The sequence below is a fragment of the Sinohyriopsis cumingii genome, chromosome 3 (assembly GCF_028554795.1).
Source record: "Sinohyriopsis cumingii isolate HCF-2022 chromosome 3, ASM2855479v2, whole genome shotgun sequence".
Lineage (NCBI taxonomy): Eukaryota > Metazoa > Mollusca > Bivalvia > Unionida > Unionidae > Sinohyriopsis > Sinohyriopsis cumingii.
Genome location: NC_142963.1, coordinates 56603664 through 56623440, shown reverse-complemented (window position 1 = coordinate 56623440; position 19777 = coordinate 56603664). Strand labels below are relative to the sequence as shown.

The 19777-nt window shown below is 32.8% G+C and overlaps 1 protein-coding gene across 5 annotated transcripts in view; it reads left to right on the top strand.

The window, feature by feature from the left end:
- Window positions 1–19777, top strand: part of LOC149802897 (cilia- and flagella-associated protein 337-like) — a 146498-nt gene that overhangs the window by 74725 nt on the left and 51996 nt on the right. For all 5 annotated transcript variants that reach the window (XM_089952389.1, XM_089952386.1, XM_089952388.1 and 2 more), the window contains 4 exons: window positions 8321–8567; window positions 11606–11752; window positions 13528–13590; window positions 16539–16764. In XM_089952389.1, the coding sequence (XP_089808515.1) occupies window positions 8321–8567; window positions 11606–11752; window positions 13528–13590; window positions 16539–16764 (683 nt within the window). The remainder of the gene's footprint in view (window positions 1–8320; window positions 8568–11605; window positions 11753–13527; window positions 13591–16538; window positions 16765–19777) is intronic.

The following is a 19777-nucleotide window of genomic DNA, read 5'->3' as shown; positions in this document are numbered from 1 at the left end:
AAACAGTATGTGATGATAAACTAGAGTGGGTTTTTTTACATTTTGTAGCTGGGTGTAGGATATCCATAGGTAATTAAGCTATAAACTTAGTTGTGAAGAAAAAAAATAGAAATAAAAATGTATGCGCTACATAACATTTGTCAGCTTGTTTAAAGGACCAAACTAATTATTCAGAACTGGACCCATTTTACTGTATTTATGAATATATATTTTCCTAAGTAATACACTAGGTAAATGTGCAACAATTAAACACAACTTTACAAATCACAACTGATTTCAGTCTTACATAAATCTTGATAATTACATAACTAGGTCTATTTTCATAAATTAGACATTTTAACATCAAAGTTGCTTTCATAATTACTGGTATTATGATGATTTCATAAACATGTCACTCAGTTCTGACAATTAGGCCAGAAAACTTACAGATATTCTGTTTTTTTATACATAAATTATTGAATTTATAGAAAGAGATTCATAAAAATGATGCATCATACTTAGCATTGAAATAATTACATCTGGGGAGATCTATACCTTCTACTGACATTTTTTAACCGCTCTGGTGGCCTAGTGATTAGAGCGCCTGCCTCGGATGTAGGAGGTTGTGGGTTCGATCCCCATCCGAGTCATACCAAAGACTTACAAAAATGGTACTAACTGCTGCCTCGCTTGGCGTTCAGCATTAAGAGGTTAGTGTTAGGACTGGTCAGCCCAGTGTCAGCTACGTTAAAAATCCAAATCACATCACATTACTGCCATTTTTAGGGAAAGGTCAGTGAACCTAGTAGTTATTGATATCAGTCCTGATAGTGGTGTAATGTGCTTACTTTGCACCTTTATGGTCCAAGGCTTGATCCTAAATTGTGTTGCATAAAGAGTATGTGGTTACCGATTATGGATTTGTGATTTATAAAGTGCTCTCTGTTATCCTGTAGCTCAGAGACTGCTTGAAGTGTCAAGAGTACAGTGTTTATGTTGGAGTACATGACCATATATATTGGCTTATAAGTCAAGTCAAATTGATCCTGCTCTGCTGTAGATCAGGGTCTATGTTGTTTCTTCTTCTAATTACTCCTAACAAACTGCACATACCCAGATCTGCCTGTGCAGTATGCAATGTCAGATCCAGGTCTGTGCAGTTTGCTTTTAATCTCACCTTATAAGTGAGTATATATGGTACCTTTAGGTACATTTTGTACATTTTATGTGTATACTATTGAGTGGACTTTCTTGTTCCATTTGGAACCAATTAGCTCAGCTTGTTGAACACTGAAGACATAATCCAAGCATCAAGAAATTAATACCTACCCAGCCATTGGGTCAGCTGCCTTTGTGTATCCTATTGGGAAAGATAATCGGTACCCATTTCCTTGACAAAAGATAGCCATATAAAGTGCTCAAAGCGCAGTTAAAAACCAACCAACCAGCCACATTTCAGTGTTATAGCAAGGCTCTCTTGATAAAACATGATGTACATGATGGCTGGCACTGTTAACATTATTGATTATAAATCAAATATAACATATATTTCTTGAAGGAATTATGTATTAGAAGGGTTTTAAACCTGCTGTTTAAATATACTATCTTCTTATGGAACAAACAATTTTATGGTTCTTTACCCACTTCTGCTACTACTACCATAACTACTACTACTACTACAGCTATTTCTCCTCCTTTATTTAAAGATGGCAACACAATTAGCTAATAATTAGTATCCCTTGAGGTTATGTAATAAGTGATAATATGTACACATTTTTAGAGTTATATAATATTTATCAACACCTTCATGAAAAACAAACCTTTATAAATGTCAAGGAACAAAACAGGCAGTCAGAAAGAATATAGGAAGACAAAATCAAACAATGATTATCCATTTATGGTATGTCTTTACATGTACATGTATTTAGATTAAAATTTTTGGCATCTGTGTACAGAAAATGCTAAAGAATTCTAGCCCATGGCATCATGGTACTGAAAACTTCAGAATATCCTTTGCAACATCCTTTGCAATAGCTATATGTATGGTTTTGGAATTTTATTGTTAATTTCAGCCCCAAATCATAAGTGACATTGTCTGTTTTTCCACACTTTGTAAAGATTTTGGATGTAGCCAGGTACCATACAATGAACACATTTGTAAACATCAAGAACCATATATAGTTTATTTACCACTCCAATGGTTTATGGTTAGAGCATTAGCCTTGGATGCAGGAGATTGTGGGTTCGATCCCCAGCCTAGTCATACCAAAGACTTACAAAAATGGTACTAACAGCTGCCTTGCTTGGTGCTCAACATTAAGAGGTTAGTGTTAGGACTGGTCAGACTGGTGTCAGGATAATGTGACTGGGTGGGACATCATGCTACATGTCTGCGGCATGATGCCCCAGTGCTAGACATCACTATAAACTGCCACATTGCAGACATCGTAGCGATATGACTGAAAATTTGGTAAAGCTATGTTAAACATCAAAAATAAACACACAAACACATATAGTTTATCTTATAATGGACAGTCATCCAGTGTAAATGTGATAATAAACGTCCTGAGAAAATATCCCAAAATACATCTGGAGGGATATGCATAGGTCATTTTGGTAATGTTAGGTCATGTTTAACTATGATTTGGAACAGTTCCCCCAAATATTTGTGCAAAATCTATCAATAGTCCATAGTAGGAAAAATGTATGCATAAATGCATCTTAGCAGTTATATTATGGCAGGTGAAGATTTACACAAAAAATTATGTATTCCATTCCATGTTATAATAAATATGTACACAAAAGATTTTCTGTTTGTTCAATTTCAACTGAGGTTATGTTTACAAGAGAATATGATCTGTATCATCAAATTAGCTGAATGCTATCTACAGCCAATTAACATGCAATTAGTTTTATTAATTATCATTTTATCTGAGTGACACCAAACATTTACATTGTTATGGTTATTGGTCAGTTTTATCTAGCTTGAGTTGGGCACCTGTGAATTCCTCTCATTCACTGCTAAAATGGTTAGTGTACAGAGTAAACAAACATTGATGAACAAGGGTAATTGTATAATAATTGTATGGACAATATTAAATCAAATGGCAATATTTTTTAAATAATTATATTGTTGTTTAAACATTTTATTTTGCTCAGATTCAGAGTTACAATTGTCTTCTACAACTTTTTTACTAATATTAAATGAACAATATATTGAAATATAATTTGTTTATGGTACAATAATGAGATATATCTGCAATCTGTAATGGAACCCCACTCTAATGTATGCCAACTCTAACCAGGTAAACCATAGGTAAACACTGCTATGACTTATAGAAACTGGCAGCTATGTGTACCTGCTTATAGGTACCACTCAACTACTGCACAGACCCAGACCTACCATTGCATAATGCAACAGCAGACTTGGGTCATTGCAGTTTTTCAGAGTAATCAGTAGACTAAGTAACATAGGCCCTGTACTGCCAGCTCAATAGGCAATGGCAGATCAGGGTCCATGTTTTTACCAGTTTGACTCAACTTATAACCAGTTATATACAGAATACATAAAAAGTTTGCCATTTCTTCTTGCTGATCAATATGTTGTATAGAATTTGTTGTACAACTAATATATAATGAATACATTCTTAATGAGTTGTGAGTTCTTGTATTGGGTGGAATGCAGTCATTTAATTATTTGTGCTATACTGATGGTAACTCCAAGGAACATTGACAAAATACTCTACCATCTATACTCATTTGTAAGTTGAGTCAATCTGCAAAAAAAACAAGGCCCCCCCCCCCCATCTGCTATAGCATAATGCACCTGCAGAACAGAGTCTGTTGTTTGTTCTACTAAGTATTTCTAACAAATTACAAGACCCAGATCTGTCAGTACATTATGTGATGGCAAATCTGGATCTGTGATGTTTGAAGTTGGAATTGTCTTATAAGCAAGTATAAATGGTATCTTAACTGATTGATTGATAGAGCAGAGATAGTTCCTCCCACTTGTTAGCATAGCAGTTTATGTAAAGATTAAAGCTTTTATTCTGATATTACGACTCTGTGATCTAAAAATAAGTAATAGAAAAGAGTGAGATGCAATAAGCTTCGTAAAACTGAACAAATAATTTATTTCCCTAGAATACAAGGTGAAAAAGCAAAAAGGAAACTTACAGTATTGTGAATTAAATGCCAAATAATCCTAGAATTACAGACACAAGTCCTAATGATTAAAGCTCTGAATAAACTTTGGTGGAAATCCAAATCAAATCTAATACTGGAAGTGTTTATGTGCCTGTAGTGGCCCATGTAGTGGTGATGTTGGATCACAGCAATACAAACCAAGACTATATCCTTATTTGAAATTTCACTATAATTGAAGTCTCTGTGTCCAAGAATGTTATTTTTGATGAGCACTTTGTATTTCCAGTGAATAAATAATTTAAATAAATAAAATTCCAACCCAAATTAAATACTGGACATAACAATAATACAATTGATAATACAATTGATTCTGCTCAGATTTTAAAGCATGGATGAATAATTTCTAGAAAAACAAGACTCTATAGTCCTCTACATGACCTCAGGTCACAATTAGCATTTTCCATATAAAAACTAATGCCTATGGAAATTAAACTTCTAGAAGGTTCCTAATGTTTACAAAATAAAATCTTATTTATAATTAGAAGGTCTGTTACTAAAATTATAGTATAGAATGTGGAATAAATCAGGTAAGCAATGTATATTTATAGGGGAATTCCAGTAACCTAGACACAGACCGAAATAAATATATTTGGCTCTGTTGATATTAATCCTGATATTAAGCCCATACTCATTGGGAAATTATTTGCTATGTATTAGTTATTTATAGAATTAAAAAGATCAATGATTCAGGTCGGGTAGAAAATGAACTTGATTTTGGATAAAGTCGTCTCCAACATACAATTTTCCATTGCATATAATGAAATATAAAAAATTAAAAAATAAATAAAAACAAAGTAACAAACAATGCAAATTCAATATACATAACATTGACAAGACCTATTATTAAAAGTAAAAGAAATTAATAGTAGTTACTGAAGGTAAATTCAGAAATGTTGAAATTATGACTATTTGATTTTTATGTCATAAAGATAGCAGAACTGCTTCACAAGCCGATCAGCACTTTTTCAGCAAGGCTGTAGTTGGAAACACTCACACATAGATTGTAAACAGTGATGGCAGTGGTCAGGAAGACATTGTTAGTTGCAATCTATTGACATTTAACTAACAGATGGGAGGTCTTTGCAGATTTAGTTTGGACATCCCTTTAAAAAAAACATAGTGGCACTCTTGGGCTTTAATCACTGGTGAACAGGCAACTAAACATACTTTCTTTTAATTTCTATTTCAGATATGTAATTCAGTAGTAATCCATTTAGCGATGGAATGAAAAGTGTACAGATTATCTTTAAATTGGTTCTTTGAGATGAAACTCTTGCAGCTAAATATACAAACATAATGACTTAAATCCTACCACTTAACTTGACTTTGGCTTACACAAGCAGAAGAGTAATGCATTAATAAATGCCTTAAAGGGTGTCTATGTCCAAAACTGAGTAGCTGTCAGCTTTAAATAAATATTAAATTATCCTTTGAGATTTCTTTTCTTTCATTGTTCACTGAATGGTAGCTAAATGAAACTATGAGCTTTTTATTTGCTCTAAATCACAAGATAAAACTCTCTCACTGCCACTGAATACTTTTTCAAAATTTGTATGAAAAATAATGATCTATAAATGAAAAATTATTGAGAAGAAGGGGAAAATCTGTCAGAATGAAAGATAAAAAGATGTTGAGTTATACATTATTGAACTCTATCCAAATTTGAAATGCTGTTAGTATGAATGCTTTTCTTTACCATATGATGAATAGATAAAGGAGATCCTTGACTAAACAGTTTTGACAGAGGATAAAACCCTTCTCATCTTCACTAATTTGATTTGAGTTGAAAAACGAGCAGCACTGCTAAGGCAAATGAGAAATCAAACACTTTTTCATTCCCATTTTCATGAATCACATTGAGACCTGGATCCTTTGCAATTTACTGTGAACTATCTTTGTAATTCATCAGTATGATTGACTCTGTTGGAAGGTAATGTATCTTTTAATTGTTTTTGGTAGCAAGAATTTACCTCTGAAATTAGGGCATATGTTTTGGATTATTTTTGCTAATGTACATTGTGGGGTATCAATATTGGTAACCAGTCAGTGCTAATGTAAATTGTTTGATATCAATACTGGTAACCAGTCAATGCTAATGTACATTGTGTGGTATCAATATTGGTAACCAGTCAGTGCTAATGTAAATTGTTTGATATCAATACTGGTAACCAGTCAATGCTAATGTACATTGTGTGGTATCAATATTGGTAACCAGTCAGTGCTAATGTAAATTGTTTGATATCAATACTGGTAACCAGTCAGTGCTAATGTACATTGTGTGGTATCAATATTGGTAACCAGTCAGTACTAATGTAAATTGTTTGATATCAATACTGGTAACCAGTCAATGCTAATGTACATTGTTAGGTATCAATATTGGTAACCAGTGAATTATCTGATTAAGATGGCATTGAAAACTTTCAATTTGGTACCAATGACTGTTGCATGTGCAATTTTTTTCTAATGAATGACAAAAATGTATTTCTCTTCTATCAAAAGTCTTATTGTTGTTAGTGTATTGTTCTCTCAGCTTACTACCTGGTAGTCTTTTCTTGAAGTTTCTTTCACACACTCCTCTATTTTTTTTCTCTCTCTCTCTCTCTCTCTCTCTCTCTCACACACACACACACAATATACTTCAGGTTTTATATTATGTTATAGTTTATGTGAAAAAAACTTTGCAAGAATTGGACAGCTTGCTTTCAGTGCAAACCTACTTTTAAAGTATAGTAGGAAGTGATGCAATCTGGATTAGAGTTTTTGTCTGGATTTTATTCAAAACCTTTTTAATCAACCTACATAATTATGTTGCTACCTACCAGGTTTATGTTTGTACATCATGACCTTTGATCCATTGACTCTGCCTAACCTCTATTAAATTTTATCTCCCCTCAACAACTTTTGAAAGACTTTATGAATTAAAAATTAACTTTAAACATTGCTTGATATTAAATATATCAAGTTTGATTTTCATTTTTTCCCAAAATTGGAGTCAGAATGTTGGAAAAAAATGATTGTATCATGTATTTTGTTTCTTCTCAATAGCCTAAGAAGGATTAAATTAATGTAATCCAAGTTGTGCTTAAGGTCTAATATTGATAAGACCTGCATCAACAGTGATTTTTACCATTTCATCCAAATGTTATTTTTAGTTATGGCTCCTGTTTGACTCTGATTGTTGCCATTAAATTTTTAACCCGGTATTCTTCAGTTGCGCAGTATTGGCAGTGGTGTCCATTAACGGCTTATGGTCTTGTCAGAAATGGAATAGCTTACATTTGTATGCATCTCATGTGAAAATGTTCCAACTGGATTGAACACAAAGGCATTTGGATGACTTTGTCATTTCTATCTTTATTAACATGCGCAAGATGCAAACTATTGTTGCTATTTTAAGAGTTTTTAAATTTTACATGGAATGATTTTTAGAGATTTATTGCCACTTTTGTTGCACACGATAGGCTATACATGGCAGCCAGTATATTTGGTGGAATAAGAACTCAGAGAAGAACCACTGAACCAAAGGAAGCAACTGTCAAGCTTTCTCACATACCCACATTGCTTGAGTTGAAATGTGTGAGTGAACTGTAATTCAGGCAAGTACCTTGGACCACTCAGATACCAGGGCCACCCTCCCCCCACATAGAATAAGCTCAAATGTAAGATTCTGTTTATGAGATGAAGATTGTTGTTGTTGTTGTAGGGTTTAATGCCATTTTTCAGCACAAGATAGGCTTTATACGGTGGCCAGTATTAATGATGGAGGAAGAACCCGGGAAAACCCCGGAAAGAACCACCAACCCATGAGAAGCTACTGACAAGCTTTCTCACATACCCACATTGGCCGAACCCAAGACTCAAACCCAGGCAGACAGAGGTGAGATGGCAGTGATCCGTATTGGTGAGTGCTTTAGACCACTCGGCCACTTGGAGCCCCTATAAGATGAAGAACAGTAATTTTTCTCTAAATCTGTACAAATTTATAATTAAGTCAATGATTCACTGAAATTATATTGGCTTGTTTAATATGATATTATTGTGTTCCACATGCATAATTTTAAAAATATGATATTGCCACTGAATTATGATAATGATCATGTCATTGGATAAACAATGATTATTCCTTTTTCAGTTTTGACAAGGATAAGAACCTACGACTGGAAGAAGAGATAAAACTTCATCACTTGGAGCAACTTATGAACAAGTTTACATCGTACAAGCCAGATGACATTTTGATACATGAAGGAACTGGGTTTCTACCACCCAAAACCCAGCCTCGCCCTCCAGGGCAAATGAACTTGGAGGAATTCAAGGAGACAGTCTCAGATGTTTTGGGAACAGATGAATATAATGAATATTTGGATAAGCTTTTTCAAAAAGTATGTATTGTTTTAGACTGCCACACTTTTCAAAGTTAAGGTCAATATAGTGCAAGCAAGAAAAACATGAATCACTCATACATGTAGTATTGAAATGTAGACAGCTAATTGACACCATTTACCAGGTGTCCAAACGCTAAAATTTTTATAAAAATTTTACCATGAAAAATACCAGATTGATTCAAGAACACATTCAACTCTTGCTTATGTAGATTTTGTTAACAGTAGATATCAAATAAAATATTACAAAATCCTCTTTTTCCCTCAGTTTAATCAATAACAGACCTAACATAATCAGTAATTGCAGTCATTCATATTGATTACTGTTTTTGAAGTAATTGCAAGTGATTGGAATCAGCCCCTGTTTCAATTACAGGAACCATATGTACTTGCTTATAAGTGGAGTCAAATTGCAAACAACAAATATCCTGATCTGCCCTAGCATAATACACCTGCAGATCAGGGTCTATGTTGTTGTTCTACTGATTACTCCTAACCAACCACACAGACCCAGATATGCCAGCACATTTTGCAGTTTGCATTTGTACTTGACTTATAAATGTGTATATACAGTAGTTGCAATATAATCAGTTGCAACAAAAATATTCTTTAATCAAGACTAATTTCTGAATACAACATAATTATTTTGTATTAATAAATATTTGTCTACAACTTGAACAAACTTTATTTTAATTTCTTTCAAAACTTAATGATCAACAGGCATGCATGTATTTGAATTTGCTGATTTGTTCGTTGTAGACTAAAGGGTCACCAAGTGGCCAAGTGGTCTAAAGTGCTCACCTTAACAGCTTTATCATAGAGATGTGTACATGAAAAATATTCATATCTCTATTATGCTATGTTTTATACCATCCTATGTAGCAAACCTAATCTCCTATTTTTAATTGATTATGAGAAGTCTTTTGATAATCTTGCATAAAACTTTAATTGACAGTGTACTGACCTTCTGTAATAACTTTTTGGCTATAGTAATGCAAAATCTATTGTTGTAGTAAATAGGAAATGTTCATCATGGTTTGAAATAAAGAGAGGTTGTAGACAAGGTGATCCTTTTTCCCCATTTATATTTATAACTACATGTATGTAAACTAATTTGGCAGACATGACAATATAAGACTCATTGTTCATAAACTATCTCAGTCTTTCTTGTATACAGTTAGACTCAACTTATAATTGAGCATATATGGTATATTAATTGTAATTGTAAAGACTTTGATAAAAAAATGGATGATATAAATCTAACTTTTTGAATAATAGTAAATTACTACATCTACTTTTATATATCAAGGAATAATAAAATGTATAGAATTACAATAATTAGACACCATGTTGTTTGTGCCATTTTAATGTACATGTTGTACTAGCATATGGATCACTTATGTAGACACTGGCATTTGAATCTGTCAATTTTCATTGTTCTTGAATTTTCTCTTCTTTTTATTAAGATTCACAGATTTAAAAGATGGTAGTTTATACAACAAATTATGATATCTTTTCTCTCAGATGTAAAGATGCAAATAATTGTTAAAAAGTTTGTTTAAAAAGAAATTTTAAAACACTGTAAAATGTACGTCATGAGTGCAATGGTTCAGGGCTCTCCTGTCTTGGCACTGTTCTCTGTATCTGGGCAATACAATTCAGATAATAAAACAAAATAAAAATATTATGATGATAAGTAACTTCACTTCAATTGGCTTTATTTAGCTTGTTTTATTTTAGAAAATATTACAGTTCTACTACACATATGCTAATAATAATCAGAGAGGTTCATCCATTCCTACTACACATATGCTAATAATAATCAGAGAGGTTCATCCATTTCTACTACACATATGCTAATAATAATCAGAGAGGTTCATCCATTTCTACTACACATATGCTAATAATAATAAGAGAGGTTCATCAGTATGATGTAGCCATTAATGTGTAAAAGTTCAATTAAAAACCAAATAACCTACTTGAGTACCAGGATTATCACAACAAATTTGGAGTACCATATGTACTCACTTGTAAGATGAGTCCAACTTCAAACTGCACAGATGGAAATCTGCTGTTACATAATGCACTGGCAGATCTGGGTCTGGCAGTCTTTTAGGGGTAATCAGAAGAACAAACAGCATAGACCCTGATCTGCATGGATATTATGCTTCAGCAGATCAGGATCTTTGTGTTTTTTTGCAGTGTCACTTGTCTGATAAGTGAATATATATGGTACAGCAGTGCTCCTGGATGTGGAAATCGTGATATCAGATTATGCATACAGAATACATGTACTATACATATATATATATATATATATATATATATATATATATATATATATATATATATATATATATATATATATATATATATATATATATATATATATATATATATATATATATATATACACTCAAATGTACCACATGTACTTGTATATAAGTCAGATCCAACTGCAAACTGCACAGACCTGGATCCTCCATTGCATAATGTGCCAGCAGATCTGGGTCTATGCAGTTTATTAGGAGTAATCATTGAAACTAACAACATAGACAAAATGTGCCAGCAGATCAGTATCTACATATGTTTGCAGTTGGACCAAACTTTTAAGGAAATAGTAACTCCAATCAAAATGCAGTCAAAAGGGCCTTCATTTTTATTTAACTAATTAATTTGAATAATTGTATAGACCTAGATCTGCTGGCACATTATGCAGCTGGATTTGACTAATATACAGGTAGATATGGTATATTAAAGTAGTTATGAAGACTGCAGCCATTTTTACAGTACAGTTGTACTTACAACAAAATGAGATATACCTCAATATACCAAACACACCTCAATATACCACATATACCTCAATATAACACCTATACCACAATATACCACCTATACCTCAATATACACCATATACCTCAATATACGACCAACAGTTTATAGAAGATTCTTATTTCAATGGTATATTTTTTATGGCGATGGCTTTATATAGATTCTAGTTCTTGCAACTGTTATCCAAACCATGGGCTTGCTTTCAGCTGGACACATCCTCTAATGGTTACGTGGACTGGAATGAGTTTAGCACCTATCTGCTCCTGCTCTACAGGGAAAATGACTACATGAGAACAAAAAGAGAAATACCTTTCTCCGTGGAAGCCAAAATCAGACATATTGTACAGAATAGGGTGAGTAATATTAGCTTGGATTTATATTCTCCAAATGTCTGATTGGTACATCATGAACTATATCGATCATAAGCCCTACATTAGGATGCATGATCATCACACAATCCCATCTTTGCTAGCCAAGGTTCTGATATGATAACCCTATCTGCACCTTGGCAGCTCGAACAGATATATTGGTGCTTTGTCCTAGTGACATCTATTGGATTTAATGACTTGCCTCCCTTAGTATGTAATGCCAACTAACCAATAGCATGGTGCATTGTAAATGGTGGAGGCAATTGATCTAATAAGGATACTTTGGAAGTTTAACATCGAAGGTATGACGATGTACCAGAGGGAAGCCATTACAGGTTTATTTGAGTGAAAGGTATTTGTGCAAACGCAGACCAGCACTGGAAAATTGCTTATTTATCAGTCCAATCAAGTTGTGTGCTCCCTTAATCATATAGGAATAGTGTTCAGATTTTAACAACTTAATTTTGATTGGATCTGTTGGCTTGCCGATGTGTCCAATGAAATTCACAGACCTGAAGCACAGAAATATTAGCTCAGTATGCCAAGGAGTTGATAGGATTAGCACATGAGAATCTTGGCTGGCAAAGTCCATGAAAATAGATAATGCAAATGAAGCAATATGTAACCTAAGAATATCCTGAGATTTTCTGTGACTTTATTTAGTTTAGTCTAAATAATGTTATCAAATCTACAAATATTGGGACAAAAATCTTGGCTGAAAAGGTTTACATGATTTTTAATTACCATGTATTCTCATCTATAAGTTGTGTCCAACTACAAACAACACTTGATATACATTGCATAATACACTGGCAGATCAGGGTTTGTGTTGTTTGTTCTACTTATTAATCCTAACAAAATGTACAGACCTATTCACAGTATGGATCTATGCAGTTTGCAGGTGGATCTAACTTATACATGAATATATATGCTGCATTAACATTTGTAAATGTATGCTCAAGGAACTGTATCATTGCTGACCTTCAATCAATCTTTTCATCATAACTTATATCAAGTTTTAAACTAAGATTTCATTATTATTATTATTATTATTATTATTATTATCATTATTATTATTATTATTATTTATTATTATTATTATTATTATTATTATTCTTTCTGAAGTAATAATCTAACTGCATACAAGCAACTTAGAGGGTATAATTTTTCCGCAAAAACTGACATTGTTGTCTTATACTTCAAAGCATCAATATGTCTATTCCAAAAATGGCATTCACAACAATGGCATTCTCTTTTAGATGTTTAAATGTGGGATTTGTAATACACCAATTAATCCATACAAATTTCCCCATTTAAGACATTCAGCAATGCTATGTAAGAGCTAAGCCCCTTTGAAATAGGTCAAAGGTCACTAGGGGGACAGCACATTACTTTCAGCGAGATGTTGCTTCAGATGAAATATTAGAAATACACAAATATGCAAGAGTTTGATTCTATTTTACTGTAAGCAGAAATATTTTTAAAAAATGGTCAAATTCTGATTATTTTATGTATATTCACCAAAATAGCTTCTAAATGAAGATGATACTTTTTCCTATTGACCTCTGACCTGTTGCATTTATTGGGCATATAATTGATTTACATCATGAATAATATTGAATTCACAATTTTCACTTCAGAGATTAAAATATGGAGTAACTGTTCCATCAGTTCCATATTTCTTGAAGGAAACATAATGTCTTGTTTATTTATTTCATCAAATGTATTCAAAATGATGTACTGCGTATCTCATTTTGCAGCAAGAGCAGACCAGTAAGATAGTGTCTGTGCAGGGTCCAACCAGATATGTTACAGTCAGCAGGGTGAGTTTAGCATTTACTTCATTTATTTCATTGTTCCTGAGAGTATGGGTGAGATTAAAATTTGAGTATTAAATTGTGTTATATATATTTAATTTGTATTATTTGTTGGCTTTTTTTTTGATGATTACATGTTATGTATAATTGTATTTTGTTCTTGACCTTGTCCAAAATCATGTTAACTGTGTACCTGACTAGGGACATTTATTATGTAAACAACATAATACATGGATAATATTTATCTGTGAAAATAGATTAAATATTATGATCATTATCAACAGAAGTAAACATGTTTATCTTAATCTGAGTCTAGGACATTCATATTGCTCCCATCGTGATACCTGGTTTACCAGATTTTTCTATGTTGTTTATTATTATTTTAGTAATAGACCTTATCTTCTTGACAACTTAAAGTATTCTAAAAATTAACTTTTGACCATCATTGTGGTTTTATTATTTGTCTTACCTTTTTATATAATCTTGTTTACTTAAGAAATTATTCATTCTTGTATTTAACATCTGAGGCAGAATCAGCCTCATTGTTGAGGTCAGTTTTTCTTTTGGGTGAAGTTATTTATTCAAATTCATATTCACTAGAAATACAAGGTGTCCATCTATAATATTCTTGGATAGTGAATTCAGACAAGGCCATATCTGGATAATTTTCCTGTTAGCACATTGCCACACTACATGCCACTGGCACATTGGCACATCAATACATTAAATATTGGCACTTATTTGGAATACCACTTGAATTCAGTTGGAACTTTATACATCTGGACTTATTTAGGACTACTTGGCATATAATTCACAATACTGTAAGGTACTTTTAAATGTTCACTTTGTATTCAATAGAAATAAATGATTTGTTGAATTTTAAAAAAGTTGTTGCTTTTCTCTCTTTTCTTTTACTTAATTTAAGACCATAGAGGCATAACAATTGTAACAAAGAAAATAATGGATGTAATTATTTTAGTCAATAAGAAATTACTTCATATGCCTACAGTATGTACATATGCATTTGAAACTTAACATCTTTGATTTTCAATTTCAACCATTAAATTGACATTAAGTCGTGCAAGAAATGTTGGGGTTTTAAATAGAAAATATTAAGTTGTGCACGACATGTTGGGGTTTTAAATAAACTGGAACTATGCCCAACCTAAATGATTAGGGCTAGTCAGTACCAGCTATCAATCGCCATGTGTTACATTTCAAGTTAACCCACTCTTCCTGAAACAAGTTGCCTCATCATTAACATCACAACTGTTGTGATTGGACAAAACTCTTGGATAGACTGAAGCTGTGTCACTTGCGTTAACTCCAACAATAGGATAATTCACATTATGTAAAAAATGAACAACTCCAGTTATACTCACCTAATAAAGTCAGTAACCTCTTTTAATCCAGCCAATGTCTGATTTTCACATGTTTTTATTATATCTACAATTTAACCTTTTCTCGAAAACCACCTACCCATACCAAGCAGATTTTTTGCATCCCATTTGTTTCTGTTTGAGACAGGTTGCAGTGTAATACACTCTGTTTGCACATTAAGGTGTATGATTTAGCTTCACCACTAATTCTGTCAATTCTGGAAACTTTTTTTTCTAATATAGTAAAGGACATGTGTACTTATATTTCACATTTGTTTATGAACAATAAATGTATAAAATTCAACTGTTTGTAAAGTTTTTATTTTTAAGCTTATCAATCAAATTGAACAAATATTACATAAAAATAAATTGATCAAAGAAGGGAAAGCCATGGTGTCTCAGTTGGTAGAGCATCAGACTCCTAATTCAAGGGAACTGGGTTTGATACCCACCCAGGTCAGACCAGACTGGCTACCTCATTGAGTCATTGGAAGAGGCATTTAGCTTCCATTTCCTAAGTGGCATGATACAGCTCAAAGTGACAACCAACTAACAACCAGCTAACTTCAGGCATGTTGCTAGACCATTTTGTGCCACATACAAGCATAGAATGAAGATGGCATTCCCCTCATCATGTAGCGATGAGAGGGGGAGGGTGTGAGAGGGGATAACCCTCTCCCACTAGTGGAAGTTTTGCAGGGGTTGAATATATTCAATGTTAGCACTGGTCATGAAATCATGGAGTGATTTTTCTCATACCAAGGCAGATTGCAATGCTAACAAATCATTTAAATAATGGTTTCAAATGCATTTTTTTCTTCTTGTCAAAACATTGTTATGCAGCTGTGTATCTGCATATAGGCAGCTACATGCATGAACAATGATCACTGAAGGAAACATGCATGAACAATGATCAATGAAGGAAACATGCATGAACACTGTTCAATGAAGGAAACATGCATGAACAATGTTCAATGAAGGAAACATGCATGAACAATGATCAATGAAGGAAACAGACAGCAAAAGAAAAGGCAGTAAAAACACTATACTGCAAACAGAAATATTTGCAAATATCAAGTAATTAGGACAGGCTATTTATCAGAAATGTGAATTTACCTCTTATACTTTTGTTTTCTTGTACTTATAGATATGTGAATATATTTGGTACAAAATATACAAGAGCAGCTATGTGTGCTTATTTTCTGTATTTTCTAATTTTCGAATATGTACTTGATATCTCAGTTTTAAATCCACAAGTGGGACAAATAGGGATTTAAAAAAAATATTGCTATTGGTTGCTTTATTGGAATTGAAAGCTGGTGTGTACTATAAAAATTAATGTACTCTATATATATATGAAATTTGCACAGACCCAGACCTGCTGTTGGATAATGCAATGGCAGATGTGGGTCTGTGCAGTTTTTAGGAGTAATCAGTAGTACAAACAACATAGACCCTGATCTGCATGAGCATTATCTTATGGCAGAACAGGATCTTTGTTGTTTTTAATTTGACTCAACTTATAAGTGAGTAGAGACAGTAAGAAGTAAACTAAAGAATTCTTGTTTGTTCTAGGAAGGTGCAATAAGTGTATGGTATCCCAGTCTGATGTTTGAGAAGCATTACATCATTGATGATGATGATCTTGATCAGAGTGGTCAAAAACGCCGATTCAAGATGTGGGTCACAGATGCCATCTACATGCCTAACTGCAACAAGATTGCAATAGCTTCTACTAGTCGGGATATCCGATTTTTTGATGTGTCAACTAGTCACTACTTTGAGGAATTCCATTTATTTGGTATGTATGGCAAGTTCAGATTTTTATTTATGTCCATTACACATGAATATCTTAAACTTATATATTATATATTATATTTTTATCAGATCAGGTGATTGTTTAAAATAGCCATAAAATATATAATCATCATGCCACTCACCTGGAGTAGGCATCCATACACTAACCTTTATACCAATTTCAACTCTGTGGATCAAACCTGTAACTGCTAAGATGTGACATGAGTGCATTGCCACTGTACTAGCCAAGCCCATGCCAATAACATTGCCATTAGGTACCCAAATAGAGCTTGTAATGACAATAGCAATGGCATCATGTACCCTAATAGAGCTTGTGATGACAATATCAGTGGCAATAGGTGTCATAATAGAACTTGTGATGACAATAGCAATGGCATTAGGTACCCTAATAGAGCTTGTGATGACAATAGCAATGGCAATAAGTACCCTAATAGAGCTTGTGATGACAATAGCAATGTCATCATGTACCCTAATAGAGCTTGTGATGACAATGGCAATGGCAGCATGTGTCATAATAGAACTTCTGAGCATGCATTTGTACAGTAAAATTAATTTTTAACCAATAAAGTGAATATTCAATTATTAATTTTTTCTTTTCTTTTCTGAGAACAAACTCTATTGTCCAAAGTTTGCATTTCAGACCCCCTGGACTTATTTTCCACTGTCTAAGCTTCTGATAATGCCTGATGGTTCTTCCAACTAAAAGCAGTTTGACTGAAAAATATTCAGGCTACACTTTATTTTGACTCATAAAATCATGGCAATTTAATTACCTACTCAACAGCAAAGCTGGGAGGTGATATAGCATTTTGCCTGACTTGTTGATGTATTTTTTAAAATGTTTTCTTGTGTGTGTTTGTGTGTTCATTATGTCGTTAATGTCTTAAATCTTAATTCACCTACATTTACAAAAATGTTGTTATGTATATTTATATTTTTTTAACTCCTGGTACATGATTTGTATCTAATTTTTGTTATTTTTTATCATGGCTGTAAATTGTACAGAATATCTTTTGTTAGATTTTGCCTATGTGACCTGGATCTGTTAAGAGCCTACAATTGCAATCTATAAATAGATGCTTACATATGTGTTGACAATTACTAATAATAATCTTAATAAAACTTAGTAATGTCTTTGGGTTAAGTTTTCATTGGCTTATGGTGTTGGGAATGTTCTGTAATAATTCATTAACTACTGATTGGTTTGGCTAGGTCACATGAATAGGCAGTTTTCAAAATAAATTGAGTAGTGTGATTGGTCATGTGGGGTTGTGAAATATAGTAATAATATAAAGTGTATGTAAGGAGAGAACTGAGCCATCAGATTCATTCTTATTTTGGAGTCATTCTTATATCTTGTGTTCCTATTGTAAGTCTGCACATGTGTTTGATGATATTTTTAAATATTAGTTGAAAGGAAATGTATTTGTTTGGACTGTTCAGTGGAGATAGAAAGTGCTCATTATTTGGGCTATAATATTATTCTGGAACTGTTGTTAATTATTCAAAAGAGTTATAGACAACACTATCTTGAAAACATCATGGTTCTTGTCAGACCAGTACATTTCCAGTTTTGAAATTTATATGGAACTTTTAATTTATTTGGACTTTCATAGAACTTTATAAGGATTATTTTGGATTCACTTCATAATGCTGTAAGTTCCTCTCACATTTTCATACATAACTTTGACAGTTAAATTGTTTCTTATGTTTTACAAAACTTGTTGGGTTCGTTACTTTCTGTTACTTAGTTTATGACCATAGTATTAGCAATGTATGTGTGGATGCATTACAGGAAATGTAATTCAGCCATGTCAGAATTATATCACTGTTACCTAATTGTCATGCTTGAGTGATGTTTGTATTATCATCAATATCTTGGACCCTATTTTGCTTACACCAATAAAATTTGATATATGAATTCATCTCATTATGAGTAACTTAACCATAACAAAACTAGGTCAGTATGACTTATTTTTCCCACTGGAGTGCCTTTTGAAATTTTAGCTATCTGTTCATTACACCCTCAATACTTTAGAAACTATTTCACCAAAACTATTAAAAATTTAAATAAGGATGCAAGGTGAGTACTCCTACCACTGGGACACTGGGACCTAATTTTCATTCCTGAATTTTCTGTTTTTTACACTAACAGTTTCTTCAACCCTATTTTGCCTGTACAGTACTAATGAAACTTGGCATGCGGTTGCATATCAAGGAAGTGAATTCAATCACACCAAAAGCTAGGCCACTGTGACATAATAATCACTCTTTAGTGACATAATCTTTTCAAATATAATACACCCTTAACATCTTGTTCTCTATTTTACCTACAGTATTGAAAATAGGTATGTGGGTGCCTCGGAGTAGAGCATATCAATTGTACAAAACATAGATCACTGTGATGTGCTTCTGGTGGTGAGGGATGTGTGTGATTTGCATGAGCACATATTTTGTTTAATTGTTTATCCCTATAGGTGTTCATTCATAAAATGACCAAATGATGACAAATTTCAGCTCTATGAAAATATGTTATTGAGTATAATAGCTTTTTCTTTAATTTCAGCTTTAAACATTTACAATTTAATTTTTCTGAATTGATACAAGTCTTTTGTTTGGAATTTTATGGCATACAAGGATTATGAAATATTTTAAAACATATCATCAAAATGTGTGTATGTATATATATATTTGGGTGGGGGGGATTTTGTTTTGGTCAACAGAGAAATTTCATACTCTTTGTAGTTAAACAGTTTTGGAGACCTTAATTGGCTTGATTCAAAGTACCTTAATTGGCTTGAATAAAAGTACCTTACACTTTATCCATGGTTTTTTTTTTAATCAAATAAAGAAAGAAAGTTGGCTTGTGGTTTTAAAATCATTATAGTGATAACTCATGGACTGGAAAGTGAATAGCTTCAGTTGTCATACCTGAGTTATAAAATATTCAACCACTTTGTTGTTTGATCTCAATGACAGAAACCCAGTTTCTTTTA